Source organism: Microtus oregoni, unplaced genomic scaffold (assembly GCF_018167655.1).
Source record: "Microtus oregoni isolate MIOR12 unplaced genomic scaffold, Mior012 000113F_000, whole genome shotgun sequence".
In the NCBI taxonomy this organism is placed as follows: Eukaryota; Metazoa; Chordata; class Mammalia; order Rodentia; family Cricetidae; genus Microtus; species Microtus oregoni.
Genome location: NW_024544739.1, coordinates 1340227 through 1364118, shown reverse-complemented (window position 1 = coordinate 1364118; position 23892 = coordinate 1340227). Strand labels below are relative to the sequence as shown.

The window sequence follows — 23892 nt, the reverse complement described above, 5'->3', positions numbered from 1 at the left end:
TTGTATACTTTTAGCTCCTTTATCAAAAATGAGGTGTTCATAGGTTTGTGGGTTAAAGTCAGGGTCTTCTATTCGATTCCATTGGTCGACTTCTCTGTTTTTATGCCAGTACCACACTGTTTTCATCACTGTAGCTCTGTAATAGAGTTTGAAGTCAGGGATGGTAATGCCTGCAGAAGTTCCTTTATTGTATAGGATTGTTTTAGCTATCCTGGGTTTTTGTTTTTCCATATAAAGTTGATTATTGTCCTCTCAAGATCTGTGAAGAATTTTGATGGGACCTTGATGGGGATTGCATTGAATCTATAAATTGCCTTTGGGAGAATTGCCATTTTTACTATGTTGATCCTCCCAATCCAAGAGCAAGGGAGGTCCTTCCATTTTGTGGTGTCCTCTTCAATTTCTTTCTTCAAACACTTAAAGTTATTGTCAAATAGATCTTTCACTTCCTTGGTTTGAGTTACCCCAAGATACTTTATGCTGTTTGTGGCTATCGTGAAAGGTGAAGCTTCTCTGATTTCGCTCTCTGCTTCCATATCCTTTGTGTATAGGAGGGCGACTGATTTTTTGGAGTTGATCTTGTATCCTGCCACATTACTAAAGCTGTTTATCAGCTGTAGGAGTTCTTTGGTTGAGTTTTTGGGGTTGCTTATGTATACTATCATATCATCTGCAAATAACGAAAGTTTAACTTCTTGCTTTCCAATTCAAATCCCCTTGATTCCCTTATGTTGTCTTTTCGCTATTGCTAAAACTCCAAGCTCTATATTGAAGAGGTATGGAGAGAGTGGACAGCCTTGTCGTGTTCCTGATTTTAGTAAGATGGCTTTGTTTTTCTTTCCATTTAATTTGATGTTAGCTGTCGGTTTGCTGTATATAGCTTTTATTATATTTACGTATGACCCTTGAATTCCTAATCTCTCCAAGACTTTTATCATAAAGGGATGTTGAATTTTGTCAAATGCTTTTTCAGCATCTAATGAAATGATCATATGGTTTTTTTTCTTTCAGATTATTTATATGATGGATTACATTGATAGATTTTTGTATATTGAACCAGCCCTGCATCTCTGGGATAGAAAAATGGATGATTTTTTTTTGATTTTTCTAATGTGTTCTTGGATTTGGTTTGCCAGTATTTTATTGAGGATTTTTGCGTTGATGTTCATGAGTGAGATTGGCCTGTAAATCTCTTTCTTGGTGGAGTCTTTGTGTGGTTTTGGTATTAGAGTAACTGTAGCTTCATAAAAGGAATTAGGTAATGACCCTGTATCTATATTGTGAAAAACATTAAGGAGTATAGGTATTAGCTCTTCTTGGAAGATCTGATAGAATTCCGCATTGAAACCCTCTCGTCCTGGGCTTTTTTTGGTAGGGAGGTTTTTGATAACAGCTTCTAATTCTTCGCGACTAACTGGTCTATTTAGAATGTTCAGCTGGTCTTGGTTTAACTTTGGTATATGGTACTTATCTAAAAAGATGTCCATTTCTTTTGCATTTTCCAGTTTTGTGGCATACAGATTTTTTTAGTAAGATCTATTGATTCTCTGAATTTCCTCTGTGTCTGTAGTTACGTCCTCCTTTTCATTTTTTATTAATTTGCATGTTCTCTCTCTGCCATTTGATTAGTTTGGATAGGGATTTGTTGATCTTGTTGATTTTCTACAAGAACCAGCTTTTTGTTTCATTGATTCTTTGGATTGTTTTCTGTGTTTCTATTTTGTAGATTTTATCCCTCAGTTTGATTATTTCCAGTCTTCTACTCCTTTTGGGTGAGTCTGCTTTTTTTTCCTCGAGATTTCACGTGTGCTGTTAATTCTCCAATGTGTGCTTTCTCCCCCCGTTTATATGTGGTTACTTAGTAATATGAACTTTTCTCTTAGCACTGCTTTCATAGTGTCCCATAGGATTGAATATGTTGTGTCTTTATTTTCATTAAATTCAAGAAAGACTTCAATTTCTTTCTTTATTTCTTCCTTGACCCAGGTGTGGTTCAGCAATTGACATTTAAGTTTCCATGATTTTTTTGGCTTTCTGGGGCTAGCTTCATTGTTGAATTCTAACTTTAATCCATGGTGATCTGAAAGACGCAGGTTGTCACTAAATTTTTTTTGTACCTGTAGAGGTTTGCTTGGTTTCCAAGTATGTGGTCAATTTTCCAGAAGGTTCCATGAGCTGCAGAAAAGAAGGTACATTCTTTCCTATTTGGGTGGAATTTTCTATAGATATCTCTTAAGTCCTTTTGATTCATTCCCTCCATTAATTCTCTTATTTCTCTGTTAGGTTTCTGTCTGATTGACCTGTCCATTGGTGAGAGAGGAGTATTGAAATCTCCTAATATTAATGTGTGTGGCTTGATGTCTGCCTTGAGTTCTAGTAATGTTTCTTTTACATAAGTGGGTGCTTTTATATTAGGGGCATAGATATTCAGGATTGAGACTTCATCTTGATGAATGGTTTCTGTTATGAGTATAAAATGACCTTCTCTCTCTCTTCTGATTGATTTTAATTTGAAGTCAATTTGTTAGAAATTAGAATGGCCACACCTGCTTGTTTCTTAAGTCCATTTGCTTGAAAAACCTTTTCCCAGTCATTTACTCTGAATAGATGTCTATCTCTGTGGTTGAGGTGTGTTTCTTGTACATAGCAGAATGTTGGATCCTGTTTTCATATCCAATCTCTTAGCCTGTGCCTTTTTATAGGTGAAATGCGTCCATTGATATTAATTGATATTAATGACCAGTGGTTGTTGACTCTGGTTGTTATTAATTTTTTGGTAGTAGAGTTTGTGTGTTTCCCTTCTTTGAGTTTTGCTGGTGAAGGGTTGCTAGATGCCTGAGTTATTGTAGGCAGTGTTGGCAGTGTTGGATTCCTTGGGTTGTGATTTTCCTTCTATTACTTTCTGCAAGGCTGTGTTTGTGGCTATGTATTGTTTAAATTTGTTCTTATCCTGGAATATTTCTTTTTTTTCATTGATAGTGAATGATAGCTTGGCTGGGTACAGTAGTCTGGGCTTGCATCCATGGTCTCTTAATTTCTGCAGTACATCTATCCAGGACCTTCTGGCTTTCATGGTTTCCAAAGAGAAGTCTGGTGTAAGTCTGATAGGTTTACCTTTATAAGTAACTTGGCTTTTTCCTTTGCAGTCTTAATATTCTTTCTTTAATCTGTATGTTTTGATTATTATATGGCGAGGGGAAGTTTTTTTTTTTTTTTTTTGATCCAGTCTATTTGGTGTTCTGTATGCTTCTTGAATATTCATAGGAAAATCTTTCCTCCTTTTGGGAAAGTTTTCTTCCATAATTTTGTTAAATAAATTTTCTGGGCTTTTGAGCTGTAATTCTTCTCCTTCTTCTATCCCTATTATTCTTAGGTTTGGTCTTTTTATTGTGTCCCATATTCCTGAATGTTTTGTGATGAGAATTTGTTGGATTTGCTGTTTTATTTGATCAGTGTGTTTATTTTCTCTATGGTGGCTTCAGAGTCTGAGATTCTTTCTTCTATCTCTTTTATTCTATTAGTTATGCTTGTTTCTGTGGTCTCTGTTTATTGACCTAGATTTTCCATATCCAGTCGGCCCTCGGTTTGTTTTCTTCCTTGCTTCCATTTCAGTTTTCAATTCTTGAACTGTTTCCATTACCTGTTTGATTGTTTTTTCTTGGTTTCCCAGGGTATCATTTATGTATTGATTCATTTCCTCAAACTTTTTGTTACACTTCTCATCCATTTCTATGAGGGCATTTTTTTACATGCTGTTTAAGAGACTCTATCACTTTCATAATGTCAATTTTTCCCCTTCTTCTGAATTAGGGTGTTCAAGACCTGTTGTCTGATCACTGAGTTCTGGTATTGTCATGTAGTTTTTTAAGTTGGTGGAGGAATTCTTGCCTTGGCGCCTGCCCCTCTCTTCCTTCAAATACTATCTGATGGATCTTATGGAACAGGATCAGGTTCCCTTGGTGGCCAGGAACCTCACTAAGAAAGGGCCTGTCTTGCTGCAGACAGGCTATTGAAGCAAAGAAATTTCCGTTGGCCCTGTTGCCCTCAGCACACCATCACAGCACCCAAATAGGCTGAGCTGGGGGATCGCGTGGCCCTGCAGAAGGGAGGAAAAAGGGAGGAGGTTCCTGGGTGCAAACTGGTATGGGTTAGGGAGAGAGAGGTCCCAGCAGAGGGGAGTAGCCCCTGCTGAATGATCAGGGAATGAAGGGGGTCTGCAGCAGGTGATTTTCTCAATACAAGAATTCCAATAACTGCCAGCCTCAGAAGGGGAGCTCAGAGGTTCCTTGGCCCCCTATCCTTCTTGGGCTCTCTGCAGGGCCTCCACTCCCTGCATACCGCCTCTTTCTTCCTAGCCCACCCAGCTCCCATTCAGAACCCTCCCCACTTCGGCCCCACTGCCCTCTTTCTGCACATAACATCACTCAGCCCAGCCTGTCTGGGCACTGGGTTCGAATCCTCGGGGCACTCAAGCGGGCGGGACTCCCTTTGTTTCTATCGCCTGACTACACCAAACAGGGTAGGCGTTTGTTTGCGAACTGCCCACCAGCACGGAGGCCTGATCTCTCGGCGCCAGGAGAGACAGCATTGGGGGTAGGCACTTTGTTTGCAAGCTGCCCACCCAGCACGGAGACCTGATCTCTTGGCACCAGGAGAGCCAACGTTGGGGAGAGCCAGCATTGGGTAGGCAAGGAGACCTGATCCGGTAAAAGAGGATTCATAAGGGAGCATTTGGAAGAAGAGATGGGCAGACGCCAAGGCAAGAATTCGCCCAACAAGCTGAAAAGCAACATGAAGTCACCAGAAACCAGCGACCTCACAACGGGAGGACATGAACACCTTAATCAAGAAGAAGTAGAAAAGATTGACTTCATGAAAGTGATTGATGCCCTTAAACAGCATGTAAAAAACGTCCTTATAGAAATGGATGAGAAATATAAAAGAAAGTTTGAAGAATTGAATAAATCAGTGAGTGATACCCTAGAAAACCAAGGAAAAACAATCAAGCAGATAATGGAAACAGTTCACAACTTGAAATCTTGTTGATTTTCTCCAGGAACCAGCTTTTTGTTTCATTGATTCTTTGGATTGTTTTCTGTGTTTCTATTTTGTTGATTTCAGCCCTCAGTTTGATTATTTCCAGTCTTCTACTCCTCCAAGGTGAGTGTGCTTCTTTTTTTTTTCTAGAGCTTTCAGGTGGGCTGTTAAGTCTCCAATGTGAGCTTTCTCTGTTTTCTTTAAGTGGGCACTTAGTGATATGAACTTTCCTCTTAGGACTGCTTTCATAGTGTCCCATAAGTTTAAGTATGTTGTTTCTTTATTTTCATTGAATTCCAGGAAAACTTTAATTTCTTAATTTCTTCCTTAATCCAGATATGGTTCAGTAATTGACTGTTCAGTTTCCATGAGTTTGTAGGCTTTCCAGGGGTAGCATTGTTGTTGAATTCTAACTTTAACCCATGGTGATCTGATAAGACACAGGTGGTTTCTAATATTTTTTTGTAACTGTGGATGTTTGCTTTGTTACCGACTATGTGGTCAATTTTCGAGAAGGTTCCATGAGCTGCAGAGAAGAAGGTATATTCTTTCCTCTTTGGGTGGAATAATCTATAGATGTCTGTTAAGTCCATTTGCTTCATTACCTCCATTAATTCTCTTATTTCTCTGTTCGGTTTCTGTCTGATTGACCTGTCCATTGGTGAGAGAGGAGTGTTGAAGTCTCCTACTATTAGTGTGTGCGGTTTGATGGCTGCCTTGAGTTTTAGCAATGTTTCTTTTATGTATATGGGTGCTTTTATATTAGGGGCATAGATGTTCAGGATTGAGACTTCATCCTGATAAACTGTTCCTGTTATGAGTATAAAATGCCCCTCTCCATCTCTTCTGGTTGATTTAAGTTTGAAGTCTACTTTGTTAGAGATTAGTATGGCCACACCTGCTTGTTTCTTAGGTCCATTTGCTTGATAAGCCTTTCCCCAGCCCTTTACTCTGAGTAGGTGCCTGTCTTTGTGGTTGAGGTGTGTTTCTTGTAAACAGCAGAATGTTGAATCCGGTTTTCGTATCCAATCTCTTAGCCTGTGCCTTTTAATAGGTGAGTTAAGTCCATTGACATTATGTGATATTAATGACCAGTGGTTGTTAACGCTGGTCATTTTTTTAGTAGTAGAGTTTGTGTGTTTCCCTTCTTTGATTTGTGTTTGTGAAGGGTCTCTAGATGTCTGACTTATTGTGGTCATTGTTGGACTCCTTGGTTAGTGATTTTCCTTCTATTACTTTCTGTAAGGCTGGATTTTTGGCTGCGTATTGTTTAAATTTCTTTTTATCCTGGAAAATTTTATTTTCTCCATTTATAGTGAACAAAAGCTTGGCTTTGTATAGTAATCTGGGCTTGCATCCATGGTCTCTTAGTTTCTGCAGTACATCTATCCAGTGTCTTCTGGCTTTCATGGTCTCCATGGAGAAGTCAGGTGTAAGTCTGATAGGTTTACCTTTATAAGTAATTTGGCCTTTTTCCTTTGCTGCTCTTAATATTCTTTCCTCATTCTGTATGCTTTGTGTTTTGATAATTATATGGCGAGGGGATTTTTTTTTTTTGATCCAGCCTATTCGGTGTTCTGTATGCTTCTTGAACCTTCATAGGTATATCTTTCTTTAGGTTGGGAAAGTTTTCTTCTATAATTTTATTAAATATATTTTCTGGACCATTGAGCTGCACTTCTTCTCCTTCTTCTACTCCTATTATTCTTAGGTTTGGTCTTTTTCTTGTGTCCCATATTTCCTGAATATTTTGTGATGAGAGTTTCTTGGACTTGCTGTTTTCTTTGATCAGTGTGTTTATTTTCTCTATGTTATCCTCAGAATCTAAGATTCTTTCTTCTATCTCTTGTATTCTGCTGGTTATGATTGTTTCTGTAGTCTCTGTGCATTTACCTAGATTTTCCATGTCCAGCCGGCCCTCTGTTTGTGTTTTCTTCTTTGCCTCCATTTCAGTTTTCATGTCTTGAACTGTTTCTATTATCTGCTTGATTGTTTTTTCTTGGTTTTCTAGGGTATCTTTCATTGATTTACTCAATTCTTCAAACTTTCAGTTATAATTCTCATCCATTTGTATAAAGGCATTTTTTACATGGTGTTTAAGGGCCTCTATCACTTTCATAAAGTCAGTTTTTTCTACTTCTTCATGATTAAGGCGTTCATGTCCTCCTGTTGTGAGGTCGCTGGGTTCTGGTGGTTTCATGTTGTTTTTCAGATTGTTGGGTGAATTCTTGCATTGGCGCCTGCCCATCTTTTCCTCCGAATTGTACCCTATGGATCTTCTTTTACAGGATCAGGTCTCCTTCCCTACTGATGTACCGTCCCCGTGTTGGGACTCCCCAGTGATGACTCTCCTTGTGCTCTAGTGATGATCTCCGTGCTGGTTGGGTAGCTCGTAAACAAAGCGCCTACCTTGCATGCTGCATGCAGGCTATAGAGACAAAGGAACTACTGCCCTCCTCTTTGCCCTCCCAATTCGGTTCAGTCCCAGCACCCACGCAGGCTGAGTTCGAAGGTGCTATGCTGCCAAAGAAGGGAGGGAGGGAGGGAGACAGGGGGTGGGGGGATCTGGACGTAGGCTGGATGGGATGGGGAAAGAAGGTATCGGGCGGTGTAGCCCCTGCCTCAGCAACTTATTTTATTAGACAATCTGATCCAGGCATTAGGCTAGATGCAGAGCTGAGATTGAACCTCCAGTATAATTATTAAATTTGACTTTTGAATGTGAAATACAATAAACCAAACATCAGCAGATGATCTGTCTGGGAGATGAAAGGTAGCAAATCATTTTCTTCAAAGCATGTAGTTTAGAAGAAATGGCCTCCTGGCCATGACTGGACCTTAAAATATGAGATGATTAACAGAAACAACAGCATATATGGGAACCTAAACATGATGTCACATTAAAGTGTAGAGAGGCTTTCTTTTTTTTTTTTTAAAAAAAAGCCTTCCTAACAGCTGCCATGAGATGGCAAGGGTTAAGGTTGGAGAACCAATCCAGTCTTAAATCCAGAACTAAGAAAAATCAGTTTTACAAATTTTCGGGGTTGGTGGGAAATATGACATCGCATGATATAGGTTCACCATAGTGCACAAAATTAAGAACACAGAGGAGCAAGTATTGGTTAAAATTAGTCGTTGATGTTAGGCTATAGCAGTGTTCTGAATTTTCTATGACGTGGAAAGTTGCAGGGATGTCTTCCCTGATCTCTTCAAATGGTACAAGATGGCTTTTTAAAGAGTGGAATGCCTTTAGGAGGTAGACAAGTATTAGCTTACAAAAAATTATACAGGGGCAAAAGTCAAGTTAATATCATCAATTTTGCCTTGTAGGTAATGTATTTCCTTAGGCAAAATAATCTTTTGTCTTATAAACCTCAGGTGAAAAAAGATCTTAAGAGGGCAATATATCATAAACCAATGATGTTAGATTATACTCTTGTACACTGTAAAGATTTGTCACTCATATTGGTTTAATAAAATGGTGACTGGCCAGTAGCCAGATAGGAAGTATAGATGGGACAACCAAATTAGAAAAATTCTGGGGAATAGGAAAGCCATATGCAGAGGAAGCAAGATGAAAATGTACCAAGCCATGTAGCTAAACATAGAAAATAATTACGGATTAATTTAAGTCGTAATGTCTAGTTAGTAATAAGCCCAAACAAATTTAAGTTGTAAGGGCTTGTTAGTAATAAGCCTGAATAGGCCAAACAGTTCATAATTAACATAACCCTCGATGTATTAATTTGTGACTGAATGGCTGTGGGAATGTGAGGGACAGAAAGTTCTGTCTACAAGCTAATGTAAAACCAAGACAGAGAAAAGTACATCCAGAAAAGTTCTTAAGAAACATGGATTTAAGCTCTGTCAAATAAACTACTTTCTAAAATAGTGGTTCACAAGCTGTGGCTCATGACCCCATTGTGGGTTAACAACCCTTTTACAGGGGTCTCTTAAACAAATTTGAAGTAACAATGAAATGCAAATTTGAAGTAACAATGAAAATTTTTTTATGGTTATGGATCACCATAACATTAAGAACTGTATTAAAGAGTTGCAGCATTAAGAAGGTTGAGAACCATTGTAATTCTTTTGTATCTTTTAATAGGAGAATGAGCCTTCATCTTCAATGATAGCTACCTGTCAAGATGTTTCGAAAGTGCTCAGTTAATATGTCTCAGTAAAAGTGATTTTAGATAACCATCAGGCACTCTGGTAACTCTAGGTTTTGACAGGAGAAATTTTAAGTGTTTAACATGGTGATTGGATTTTTCTTTTGCTTTGTTACAACTGAACCCTCTTTTTAAAATTAAACTTTAGTAACCAGTGCTAATAGAAATGTTCAAAACACCTGTCTATGCAAAACCAGTCTAATCTTAAAAATTAATTATTGGAAAAAAAGATTACAGCTAAAGTAGCTAGGACAGTGCTAGTCATTTGTAGATCTGTCAGGGAAAAAAAACAAGGTATGTGAAACTAGACACTGGTTTTCCAGGAATTGTATAAGCAGTAATGTACAAGAGACACTCAAAATATATAAGCTGCTCAAAGAAGCTTAGACCAGCTAAATGATCTGGAAGACACACTAAGTACAGGCCGTGCAGTGTGCTCTAGGTTTTGGATGGGGTGGGTAAGTCATTTCTGCTACAAGTTAATTAATCTCTGTAGTTAATTGTAAGTTAACCTCAAAGCACTACATCAGTTCACCAAGTTAGATTCTTGTGGTCTCATTATTTTGGTCTGTGGCTGTTTCCTTATCAAGAGTGAGTAACTGCTTGCTCTTGACTTCCCAAGAATATTGTGTCTCAACATACTAAGTTATATCCTTAACTTTTTCCTTGAAAAACAAAGAGCTGTGAGTCACAAAACAAAAATAACATCTCTGCTGGTGGTGTTGGTGGTGGTGATGCCTTTCATCTCATGAAAGTACCATGGAAATACAAAAGGGCTGAATGTGGATATTTATTCCTTTTTGTCCCACATGAAACAAAATATTAAGAATTATTTGGATTACTGAACAGAGAAGAAATCTGCAAATGACCATGAACAAAGGGGGTAATATTTTCAAAAATTTTATCAATAATTTGCCGTTTTTTAGATTAAGGTACATTCTGGCCCATTCTGTTTAACAATGGGCCAAGGAATATATCAACTATATCAAACAGGCACATCAAGTTACAGGTTAAAGACTATGGTCATTTGAAGTATTAGTTGTATAAAATGCCTATTAACTAATTCAGTGTTCATGGTAGTTTTTAACTGCACAACTGTTATTAGTAATAAGAATTCACCATATAAAAGTATGATTACAAAAGGAAATTTAAATAGTAGTAATAATTTTGTTTTTTTTTAATGGAGCAAATCTTTATACTAGAGCTTAATGTGTCTGAAATGTTAGGTCAATGTCACACCAGAGCATGCTATGAATAAAATTAAATGTATAGTCTGTGAAAATGTGTAGATATTAATAAAGCACCAAGAAATAAAACAGAATAAATTTTCCCAATCTTTATTTATGAATCCAGCAAAATTTCTACAAAGTGGCAAAATTTTCATTAAGTATGTTGTATTGCTTGTGGAAATATTTAGTGTGAAGAGAGCTTCCAAAATACTATATATAATAAAAAGTTACCACTTTAAAAATAGTACTAATCTGAGAATCTTAAATAACAAACAACAACTCAGAATTATTTTAATTAAGTAGTTTCTGTTTTAACTGAAGCCTCTCCTCTATCTCAAAAGAACAGATTTTATGAATGGACAAAGAAAAATGGTGCTTCGAAGCATGACTGAGGATAACAAGAAAATAAGCCAGATATTTTGGAAAATGACAATTCAAAATGTTGTGGAATCTGATGATAGCCATTTAATTATAAGACTGAGGAAGCATGTTTAGAAGCCTAATCTAATAAACTCTACAAAATAATAAAAAAATCAGTACAGTTCCTCTACAATAGAAAAATATCAAGTACAGCTCTTCTATTATGCTTCTACACATTGTAGTAAAGCAAAAAGATGCATATTCGTTACTTTTTTGAGAATGAGAATTAATGTCAAATAATATATTTTGTACATTTTATCTTTTGCACACTAGTACTGGCATTCATCATAAAACACTATACATATTCCACAGTAGGTGATTTATATAATCACAATAAACACAACAAATACTTCCAACTCCATATTTATTTGGAATCTCTTTTTATACTTTTAAATACTAAGCAGGCACAGAAAAAGCTCTGCATATAAGGCCAAAATGCACTGACACAACAAACCAGTTATTTATTTGTGTGTCACTGATCCTTTGTTAGGGGTGAAGATACTTCTTCATTGCTTTCATAAGTTTCTTGTGGTTCATCGTTTTTCTGAGGGTTATTCAAGAGATGTGCTCCTCGATTTGAATATGTTCAGGTACATAATTCTAGGAGGGGAAAGAAATTTTCAGCTCAAACTTTTCAAATATTACAATTTAAAATTTAAACCATATGTTCAAGCTTTTTAAAGCAGATTTAAAAATGTTACTACAACCTGTTTTATTAAATTCACGTAGTTGTTAAACAAAGAACTTACAGACTGATTCCTATGTTAAAGTCCCATCTGAAAAAGTAAGTATATATAAATCTTTGAACAATTTTCTTTGTTTTATATTTATAGAGAGGGAGCATTTAAGACTTTTCTATGTCTAACTCTGATAAAAATAAAGGCATTCCAAGTATGGCTCTTATAGCATCACTGGAGAACTTGCCAAACATGTCTGTTTTGGAGAAAGAATTTTCCTATGTAGATCAGGATGGTTTCAGCTAGAATATTTCCACAGATGTATGTGGGAAATATGAAAACTACAGTCATGCACCATCATTTATAGAGTCAGAACATAAAATCTTTAAGGTTCTAATTAAGTACTTTCAAGCCACGGTTAGACTACATTTGAGAATGACTTTCTTAAAAGAACTGAACCATATAACACTCTTGGCTTAATATTATGACTGTCTTTCCAGAAGTGCCTCTTCCTGAAATCTTTTTTAAAAAATCTCATAAAACTGTTCAATCCGTAGTTAACTATTTTTTTTTATTTTTCTTTGTTTCATGTTTCCCAGGCTGGCCTTGGACTTGTAATGTGTCCAGATGTTAACTCTCCCTAGACCTAGCTAAATTGTTCTAATGTATGAATTCCATTAATGAAAAACAAATAGAAGAATAATCTAAATTTTACATAATCACAATACATGGACATTGCCTTATAAATCAGTAACTTTTCATTCATGTTTTTACGTCTTTTATCAACTAATGTCTTTTAACTTATTTCTTACCTTTTCTGGCAACAGGTCACAGGCTTTTGCAAGTGTCATTTTTGCACTATGAGATCTCTCTAAAAAATAACCGTCTGATGTTTCATTGCTTTGTATTGGAGGAGAAGAATTGCTGTAAGTGCAGTGAGGATTACAAGAATATGTTCTTCTTTCAAGTTCATCTCCGAGCCATTCAACTGCCCTAGTCCATTCCTTTTTAAGATCTCCATTACCCTTAAATAGAAAAACAAAACTATATGTTTAGAATTAAGAAATTAGGGGGCTGGAGAGATGGCTCAGAGGTTAAGAGCATTGCCTGCTCTTCCAAAGGTCCTGAGTTCAATTCCCAGCAACCACATGGTGGCTCACAACCATCTGTAATGGGGTCTGGTGCCCTCTTCTGGCCTGCACAGACAGAATATTGTATACATAATAAATAAATAAATAAATATTTAAAAAAAAAAAGAATTAAGAAATTAGCTGTGCAGTGGTGGTGTGCGCCTTTTAATGCCAGCACTCGGGGGAGGGGCAGAGGCAGGCAGATCTCTGAGAATTCAAGGCCAGTCTGATCTAGAGTGAGTTCCAGGACAGCTAGGGACATGAGAAAGAGAAGTCCTATAACAAAAAACCAAAAATCATTAGGAAATTAAATTTACTATTTCAACCTAAAATGGGAACTCCCAAACTGTGTTTTCTTTGGAAATTTTGAGTCAGAACTTCATAAAACTATTTCAAAAAAAAAAAAGACTTTTACCTGTAAGATTTGGTAGGCAACAGGACAACTGTTAAAGAGAGTTACCATGCATTTAATACACTGATATGCTCTTTTTTGGTAGTGATTCTTACAACGCTGAATTGTATCAAACAGCCCATCTCGATCATTTGGAATTCCTTTAAGTGCTTTATGAATTCTGAAAAGATCCCAAAACAAGACAAAATTGTAACACCTAGAAGAAATGCACTTTTCTTTTCTCTTTCTTTCTATCTCACTAACAGACCAGGCTAGCATTAAAGTCAAAGAGATCTATCTGCCACTGTTTCCCAAATCACCACATTTGTTCAAAGCCAATAATTTAAAATGATTTCTGTGCATAAATCAATCCTTTTGAGGTAAATATAGTTTCTTTTTGAAAAGTAGGTAGTATTAGTAAAACCCATCAATGCTAATCAAAAGAAACAAAAATTGTAACACCAACCAAAATAAACAATTGAAAATTATGGAAAGTTAGTGAAAGGAGTTTCACAACATTTGTTTCATGGTAACTTTTTTTTTTGGCTCTTGAAATTTCTTTAACATTAGTTGATTATTGAATGCTTTTTGTTATTAATTCTAGGTACTGTTCTGAAAACAGTTGATAATCACATTGAAATTTATGATAAACTGGGTGACAATTTGAAACTACTAATAATTTATGCAATCTAACATTTCTAATCTAAAAACAAGATTGCAATAGAATTTTTCTTAACTGAAATGTAAATAAAATTTAATAACCACTTAACTGAACAAGGAAAAAGTAGAAGTACACTTTTTCACTGTCAGGTGCAATTTTTCCAAGAACTTGTGAAGCTAATTATGCTGTTAGAATAGAGGTGTACCATACCTATGAGTTTGCCAGGAATCCTCCATCAGAATAATTTGCAAGAGTAGATCCAAATGTTGCCGAAGTTCATATGTATATGAATATGCAATCTAAAAGTAGTTTAAGGCACAGTTAGATTGCATTTAAAGGACTATGAATAAAAGTAGATATTTTTATTTTGCTTTACCTGCCAAAGCAGTTCGCTGAGAACAGAAGATGAGAATTGGGGATTCTCCCAGCAGCAGAAGCAAAGTAACTTGACTGTTTCCTCTGAGTTGCTGTAGTTTTCAATAATTTTCTTCACATAAGTGGTTCTTACAAATAAAATGTCATCCACATTCTGCTGAATTGGCATTATGGCCTGTGACAAATTTGGGTCACCAAAAGGATTTGGAAGAGGGGAATTACCTGCAACATATTTGTCATTAATGAAAAACCTCAAAATTGTAATAAAATATTATTCCAAACAATGAAATCTGATGTTTACACTCTCTATAAAGCACAGTAGTATACATTCGATAAAGTGATCAAATTATAGATCTTAAATGGTAGTTTCTGGAAGTGAGAAAAATAATCTTCAAAAGGCTTGGAATACTTCAGAAATTTGTATGTCCTTCCTGAGCAGGGGCCATGCTAATCTTTTTATCATTCTAATTTTGTGAATTAGGTGAGAGAATAGGATCCTGATGATTTTCTTCACTCATATGCTATAGCACATATATGAATACATATAGTAAACTAAAAGCTATTTATTAGTAGCTGGATTAAAAGAAACCAATTTAAAACATAAATAAGCTAACATTTTTTTGATGGTAATACTGTCTAAAGCTTGTAGTTCCAACATGTGAGAAGCTGAGTCAGGAGAATTGTTGTGAGTTACAACTCAGTTAGTGCCCAATCATATGACAAAAGCATTTGTTCAACTATGTTCATAGCAGCATTATTTGTAATAGCCGGAACCTGGAAACAACCTAGATGTCCTTCAATGGAAGAATGGATGAAGAAAGTGTGGAATATATACACATTAGAGTACTACTCAGCGGTAAAAAACAATGACTTCTCGAAATTTGCATGCAAATGGATGGAAATAGAAAATACTATCCTGAGTGAGGTAACCCAGACCCAAAAAAATGAACATGGGATGTACTCACTCATAATTGGTTTCTAGCCATAAATAAAGGTCAGTGAGTCTATAATTGGATATCCTAAAGAAGCTAGATAAGAAGGTGAACTCAAAGAAAAACATATAGCTATCCTCCTGGGTAGGGGAAGTAGACAAGATTGCCAAGCAAAAAATCGGGATCTTAAGGGTGGGGTGGGAGGGGGGTAAGGGGAGATGGGGAGAGAAAAGTGAGAAGGGTAGGATGGGGAGAACTTGGGGCAACGGGGTGATTGGGATAAAGGAAGGTTGGATAGGAGAGCACGGAAGCACATATCTTAATTAAGGGAGCCATCTTAGGGTTGGGAAGAGACTTGATCCTAGAGTGGCTCCCAGGTGCCCAAGGTGAGGTCCCCAGTTAGTTCCTGGGACAGCTGAAGATAGGGAACCTGAAATGGCCCTATCCTACAGCCATACTGATGAATATCTTGCATATCACCATAGAACCTTCATCTGGCGATGGATGGAGATAGAGACAGAGACCCACACAGGAGCACTGGACTGAGCTCCCAAGGTCCCAATGAGGAACAGAAGGAGGGAGAAGATGAGCAAGGAAGTCGGGACCACGAGGTGCGCACCCACCCACTGAGACAGTGGGGTTGATCTGTTGGGAGCTCACCAAGGCCAGCTGGACGGTGACTGAAAAAGCAGGGGATAGAACCGGACTCTCTGAGCATGGCGGACAATGAGGGCTGCTGAGAAGCCAAGGACAATGGCACTGGGTTTTGATCCTACTTCATGTTCTGGCTTTGTGGGAGCCTAGCCAGTTTGGATGTTCACCTTCCTAGACCAGGATGGGTGGGGGGACTTTGGACTTTCCACAGGGCAGGGAACCCTGTCTGCTCTTCAGACTTGAGAGGGAGGGGGAGAAGACTGGGGGGATGGGGAGAAGAGTGGGGGGAGGGGGGAGGAGTGGGAGGCTGGGAGGAGGCGGAAATTTTTTTTTTTCTCAATAAAAAAAAAGACTACATAGTGAATTCTAGGCCTAAGCAAGAGAGGAGGAAGGAAGGGAGGGAAAGGGGAAATGGGAGAGAGTGATAAAAAGGGAACATATGCGAGAGAGAGTGGAGGGGAGAGAGGTTGTGCAAAAATAAAACAATAAAACTTCCTCCCAAACAATAAACTAATCCAAAAAGTTATCATCTAAAAATAATGAAAAATGCATCATACTTCAGACTTCTATTTTATAAACTTTCAGTATTACTTGGAGTATAATGCACAGCGAACAATACTTTGAAACTATTACACAATAAAGCATTCTACTTTACCACTGATTGAAGACTGCATTCTTGATGAGACACTGCAACATCGTATCAGTTGAGATACTACTGAGTATAACTTGCCTAACTCAGCATACTGGTATTTAATTGGAGGACCTGGCCCTTCATCCAAAGACACAAGCATAAAGATAGCAGGTACATTTAGTTTTAGAAGCTGAGCTTTTTCTGCCAAACCTATAAAAAAGGAAGATCATTTTGTAAGAAAAAGGATGAATTGAATGACAGTTCTTTGTAAGTTATGAATAAAATTCTCACTATTAGTTTTGAAATAGGTAACTACAGGCAGAATGTGGACAGAAAACACTGATATTAAACACTAAGTATTAAAAAAGGAAATTATCATGATAGTAGTGTCTTGTTTTTCCCATTTATTTATAAATATGAGAGTTTCACTTGCGTTGTTTCTGTGAACCAACAAGCATGTTTTAGTCCCCAAGGAAGAAATGGGTTTACATGTAAGTCCCGGGAATCAAACCAGGCTCACAAGTGTCCTTAACCACTCTTCAGCCCTCAAAGATACTAGCTTATTAACTACACTAGGTCAAAAAAGAAATTAACAAACTTTCTAGCAGAGGAAAAAAAGGAGAAATTAAAAGGCAAGTCAATTTTTTTTTCCTGTGTGTGAACTATCAGTCTCTTTCACTAAGTGCAAAAATTCCTTGGGTAAAGAAGTATTTTTGTTGTTTTTGTTTTTTCAAGACAAGATTTCTCTGTGTAAAAGTCCAAGCTGGCCTTGAACTCAGAGCTCTACCTGTGTCTGCCTCATAGCGCTGGGATTAAAAGTGTGCATCACCACTTCCTGGCCAAAAAAGTATATTTATACTCTTCTTTCCTCTTTGATATCTGTCTCAATTTTCTTAACTCGAAACTAAAGAAAAAGAATTATTAAATCTCTATTTACTTATTTATTTCCCCCTTGGTTTTGACACAAGGTTTTTCTGGGTAGCAGTCCTAGCTATAAACCAGGCTGGTCTTGGACTCACAAAGATCAGCCTACCTCTGCCTCTGGAGTGCTCGAATTAGTCTTTCAAAAGGCAACATGAATCAGTTATAGAATCTAATATAAATTCTATCACAAGATAGTTTTTTAATTAAAAGGGTTAAATACAAGTTACCTTATGGTATAAGATAAAAAGCACCATAAAATATTAATTAGAAAATTTACAATTGGTTTTAAAGATATGATAACATACTTTAAAAGAATAATTATTATTAACTTTATGGTTTCATTTTCATAGTCATGAAACAATCATTAAAAGAATTAAGTGGGGGCTGGAGAGATGGCTCAGAGGTTAAGAGCACTGCCTGCTCTTCCAAAGGTCCTGAGTTCAATTCCCAGAACCACATGGTGGCTCACAACTTGTAATGGGGTCTGGTGCCCTCTTCTGGCCTGCAGGCATACACACAGACAGAATATTGTATACATAATAAATAAATAAATATTAAAAAAAATAAAGGTGTGAACTTCCACATACAACTCTGATGTATGATTCTCTTTAAAAAAAATAAATAAAAGAATTAAGTATACTCCTTACCTAAACTGGCATACATTACAAATAAACTGAAGTATTGCTGTAAATGTCGCCCATGTTCAGAAACTTCCCTTCTCAAGAGATTTAATACAGCTTTTAGTAAATGATCACTCAAGTTCAAATTATCACATATCTGGAAAAAAAACATTCTATCAACAGCTACATACATCGATGTATTTTTGTTGGCATAAAATGGTTACATTCCTGTATATGGAAAAAAATTCAGGTTTATCAAACAGGAAATAAAGAACTTCATCAAGCCTTCACACTTGGTATTGTTCATAAAAGAGCAAAAATATGTGCGTGGTTGTTTGAAAAGGCCAACAAAGGAAGTAGCATTATAAGGAGATGTGACCTTATAGCCTCTTTGGAGGAAGTGTGTCACTGGGGAGATATATATATATATATATATATATATATATATATATATATACACACACACACACATACATACACACACACACACACACACACACTGAGGTCATATATATGCTCAAGATACTGCCCAGTGTCTCAGAACATCACCTCTTGTTGCCTGCAAGCCAAGACATAAGAACTCTCAGTTACTTTTCTAGCATCACATCTGCCTGCATTTTGTTTTGCTTCCCACCATGCCAATAATGGACTAAGTCAAACAACTGTACAGGCCAGCTATCCAATTAAAGGTGTTCCTTATAATAAGTGTCATGGTCATACTGTCTCTTCATAGCCAGAGAAACGCTAGCTAAGACAAAAGTTAAGGATACTTAACAAGGTGTTAAGGTTTGTTTTTGAAACAAGGTCTATGTAGCTCTACCTATTCTGGAAGTCAGACTGGCTTTGACCTAGCAGAGACTTGCCTATCTCTGACTCCTCAATAGTAGAATAAAAAGGCATGCACTACCATACCATACGGAATGTTACAGTTTATAAATCTGGGTTTGATTGCATATAAGTTCGAGAGAAGTCTGAACTATGTATTGTGATCTGTCTTTACCAAACCCAACAGGGTATTTAACAAAAATATTGTGATTATAAGATCAAACTTTAAACACATTCTGAAGATATAGTCAATATCTGAGTAGAAATTTCCATATCAAAGTGCCCAGTGACAAATTTTCATTAGCATAAAATAATTTTAAAAACCTGCAAGTGTTACAATGTACATTTAGATGAATGGTAAATATTTCAAATGCAACACATAAATATTATTTTAATTGTAAGACACAAAATTTTATTTTTAACTAACTACCTACTACAGAGAAGCTGACAATTACCTGACCACAAGGTGCTGGACTTGCAAAAGGTGATAAAAAGGGTGAAGGATAAGATCCATCTTGCAAAGAAAAATGTGCAATGGATACGATAAGCTTTGCAAATGTACCTCTCACTTCTGCACTTGGACATTCCAGGAGATACTCAGAAAAACGATTTGATACATTAAATAGGACATTGTGAGCAAACCAAAATCGTACATTCTTGCTGTGACGGAGAAGAATACACAGCACATCGCACCTAAATCAGAAACATCTATTAGTATTGATTTATTAAGATACTTACTGGGGGTTCTCTACAAAAGAGGAAGTTTTTTATGAAACAAAAAAATGAGGCTATTGTTGGTTCAGATACAAATGTCATATTAACCAGTAAAGTATTATAACAAGTTCCACAAAGTAATCAAATGCGTTAAGTCAATGATGATGTTGAGTCTCTGTAAAAATCAACTTCTTTAATATAAATGATGTTGAAAGAGTTTTTATAGGTAGATAGTATGTTTTGTAATTTTATAGTTAGTAATGATTTAAAATTACAGCTAAGAAAATTTCATCTACTAAGTGACACAGCTTTACTCTTTTCACAGTGAAAAAGACCATAAGAATATGCCACGGATAAGAAATAACAGAAAACATTTGTGCTGGAAAGAAAGCTCAATAGTTAACAAATTATACAGCTACTGCAAAGGATGTAGTTCAGTTGTTAGCATCCATGTCTAACAGCTCAGAACTGCTAGTAGCATTAAATCTGGTGCTCTTTTCTGGCCTTCTCATGCACCTGGACATATGTAGCATAGACCCAGACACATACAATTAAAAATAACATGTTTTTAGAGACAAGTTTCTCTGGGTATCCTATGTAGAATAGGCTGCCCTCAAACTTACAGAGATCCATATACCTCTGCCTCTAAAGTGCTGGGATGAAGGGTGTTCACTACCACTGGGCCTGGATGTAATAGTCAATTATTGAAAAACTAAGTCTAATAAAATTTTTCTGAGGTCTAGGTGTTGTAGGAGAAATCTTAATCCCAGCTATGGAAAACAGAGGCAAGCAAGACCTATAGAGCCAAGTCCAGGGTAGGCAGAGTACATAGTGAGACTGTCTCAAAACAACAGGAGTAAGAGAGACAGACCCCTCTTCACAGGACATGGAGTGTTAAATTTCCAATACCCATATCATGGGTCAGAGATATCTGTAACTCTAGTTTTAGGGCATCTATGAATGCTAGGAAATGTGTTACACACCCATAAATGACGGGAAAACAGTCTTTCTTAACAGTATACACAAAATACAAACAATTTGGAAGACTTTCCTCATATCAGTCCAAAGATCTTTCTCTGATGTTTGAAATTAGTATTGTCCTGTCACGGTTAAACACATACATACATGCACACACACATAACACAGCACCAGCTTGCTCTATATAGAGAGTACCAGGACAGTCAGGGCTACACAGAGAAACTAGGTATTAAAAACCCAAAAAAGGCAGGCAGGCAATGGTGGCCAAAGTCTTTAATCCAAGCACTCAGGAGGTAGAGGCAGGCAGATCTCTATGAGTTCAATGCCAGTCTAGTATACAAAGCAAGTTCTTAGTATAAGGCTACACATGAAAAAAGTCTCAATCCCCCAAAACCCAAACAAATCAAAACTAACCAACCAAAAACAAACAAAAGCCAAAAATCCAACAACAACAACAACAACCAGAACAACAACAACCAAACCATATAGCTGGGCAATGTTAATTCTGACACTCAGGAGGCAGAGGCAGGGGGACCTGGGTGTTTGAAACCAGCAAGGTGTGCATAGTGAATCATATGACAGCCAGACATAGACAGATACATAAGAGACACCATCTGAAAAAAAAGAAAAACAAACCAACCAACAACCAAAGAAACAAAACCCTAAGCAAAAATTGAAAAAGAAAAAAAACACCTAAAGAACCAAAACAGTAAAGTAAACATACCAATTATGTTAGAACACATAAAAAATGAAATTCATACTCATACCAGTCATCAGCAGGGCCACGGACTATTTTCTTAGTATGAAATCCAGTTGTAAAAAGGAATCTAGCAGCTAGCTGAATGCTAATCATTGTAATATCTTCCGCTTCAGGTGGCAAATGATCTTGTCCTTTAAGTTAAAAAGCAACACATAATTAGACATGTTTTATTTCAAGTTAAAAATAAAAGTTTTATTTCAGTGTTAACAAATACAAGAACCATATTTTCTACAACTTTTACTTTAAAATAGATCTTACTGAAAATGCTGACATATTAAATGGATTCAGGTGAATCAATGTACAAAGGTGTGTGTGTCTACATACTGAGTTCCAGGACAGCCAGTTACATAATAAAGACTGTTCTTCAAAAACCAAAAACCCCACCAAACGTTAAGGTAAAAATAGAAAAGATAAATTTAAGCACTGTGATATTTGGTAAGAAATTCTTCAAATCATTCACTAGATACCACTTTCATAGGATGTAAGTTCCAGGAAACTTACCTGGAGCAGGGTTTAAGTACACAGCATTACAGGTAAGCAGTTTCTTAATGAACTGAAAATATTCTAAGCTATACTGCATTTGATTATGCAGGAATTGCACATTTTGTTTCCATACATTTCTCTGAATGGCTGGTGACATAATCTGATGAGGTCTTGTGACTGTTAGCTTTGATATAGGTGTTACCATCTTGTCTTCATCAGTTGTACTAATCTGTTCATAAAACAGAATATACGCATTCCACCACCTTTTCTGACGCCTGTATGAAATGCGTTTCATAATATGGTCAAACACTTCTCCCATGTACTCTCCACCAAAGCACTGATTTTTCATTTCTTCGTCATCATCCATCTTACACTCTGTCACGTCCCCGTCATCAAATTTGAACCAGCGACCCCTCTCACTGTCTTTACTATTTCTTTGAATGATGTAAGAATAATAATGTCCACCATTTGCTTGACCACTGTGAACAAGGACACCAACAAGTCTATACTTTGTGCTTCCTGCTATCACACTTTCACATTGCTCATTCTGCTGAATTAAATGAGTCAATGGATTTACACTATCAGCTTCCAGTCTTGTGACGCCTGCTACTGTGTAAGGTTCCATATCCAGTTCTCTTGGGAATTCAAAGTAATCATTGAATTTGATTGCACATTCTCTTTCCCAGTCATAGTCAAATCGTTTCAGTTGGATAGCAAGAACAGTAGGGAGTTTTTTAATCAGTAGGCGCTTTACTGTATCAACCTAAAACAGAAAATATAAATCCAATACATAAAATTTAAAAATCAATCATCTAAATTTACATATGTTACAAATATGGAATATAATCAATGTCATTTTTCAACAATATTTGCAAAACATTTAAATAAGTATGCCTCTTCTTATAAGATGCAAAATAGATATTCCTGAAGGGATTCCATATTGTCACTGTTATCCAATCACCCCTTCAAGGTAGATCGGGAATTTAAAATCGTATTTCCTACATGAGGCACTGTCACGTATGGTGCGGGAGAATTGCCTGTATTCTGTCAATCATGTTTTAAATAAATGCTGATTGGCCAGGCAGGAAGTTCAGGTGGGAAAACCAAACAGGAAGTAGAAATGATGTAATGAGAACAGGAGAAATCTGGGAAGGAGGAAGTTGATTCCTCCCACTCCTGCCCAGACCACCGAAGCAGCACTGATGTGATGTGTCTGCTCTGCTGAAAAAAGGTACTGAGCCACATGGCTAACAGATCAGAAAAATGGGTTAATCAAGATGTGAGAGTTAGCCAGTGAGAGGCTAGAGCTAATGGGCCAATCAGCTTATAATTTATGGAGACCTATGTGTGATTTTCTTTGGGGCTAAACAGTTGTGGGGTAAAGGGTGGGACAGAAACACAAACAAGCAGACCCCTCATGTTACACACGTAACCAACCTACTACAATACAGACAGCTTAAAGAGGTATGTGGGTCAAGAAATAGGTGTATTATTTACTGTATACTATATTTAAACATAGTCTATTTTTATATTCTACAATCTAAAAGCTCACAGGTAATTGACTGAATGTAATAACCATAAATGTACATAAAATAAAGGAGTTGTGAAAATCTGGTACAATCAAATGAACTTGATTTGGTGAGTAATCTGGAGTAAACACTTTTAAACTATTACTACAGAGTCAGGATCTCACTATGTAGTTAAAATTAATTAGCTAGTTCTGGGATTGAAGTTTGTACCACAGTTAACTATTACTTATTATATATGTATTAGTATGTCTTTGTGGGCTTTTGTATCTGTGAGGGCATGTGTATGTGTAGATAGATGCCTATGCACAAAGGCTCAAAGTTGATGCTTCTTCACTTTCTTCCTTATATATCAAGAAAGGATCTCTTATTGAACCTAGAACTCACCATTCTGCCTATTTAGTCTAGCAGTTTGGTCCATAATTCCTTGTTTCTGTCTTCTACACAGTGGGATTATAAGTAGGCGGTCACGCCCACCTAGTTTTTAAAGTGAGTTCTAGGAACCTGAACTCCAGTATTCACACTGGGTAGCAACCATTTCCCCCAAATCTACAAATTCTTTCTATTTTTGGGATGGGGTTGGTGGGAGATGGATGGGGGAGAAAGATGGGGACTGTGTATTACTGCCTGGCATGATGCGCTACATAAACCAGGTTGAGTATGGACTCACAGAGTTGTACCTGTCTGTGCTTCTTAAAAGCAGGGTGTGCCACACCTTGTCATGATATTGTTTTGCTGACGAATCTATACATA

General features: G+C 36.8%; 1 protein-coding gene and 1 non-coding gene across 2 annotated transcripts in view; both read right to left on the bottom strand.

Moving 5' to 3' along the window:
- Nucleotides 1-10819: 10819 nt before the first annotated feature.
- LOC121443765 (probable ubiquitin carboxyl-terminal hydrolase FAF-X) overlaps nt 10820-23892 on the bottom strand; it is a 143037-nt gene continuing 129964 nt past the window's right edge. Inside the window, 10 exon segments of the mRNA XM_041645561.1 lie at nt 10820-11458; nt 12348-12560; nt 13081-13237; nt 13928-14016; nt 14094-14314; nt 16334-16519; nt 17881-18010; nt 19134-19371; nt 21138-21261; nt 21632-22376. Of these exon segments, the coding sequence (XP_041501495.1) occupies nt 11414-11458; nt 12348-12560; nt 13081-13237; nt 13928-14016; nt 14094-14314; nt 16334-16519; nt 17881-18010; nt 19134-19371; nt 21138-21261; nt 21632-22376 (2148 nt within the window). The 3' untranslated portion in view covers nt 10820-11413.
- LOC121443830 lies at nt 14487-14591 on the bottom strand. Its single transcript, XR_005973711.1, has one exon. It is a non-coding gene; the product is annotated as a U6 spliceosomal RNA (small nuclear RNA).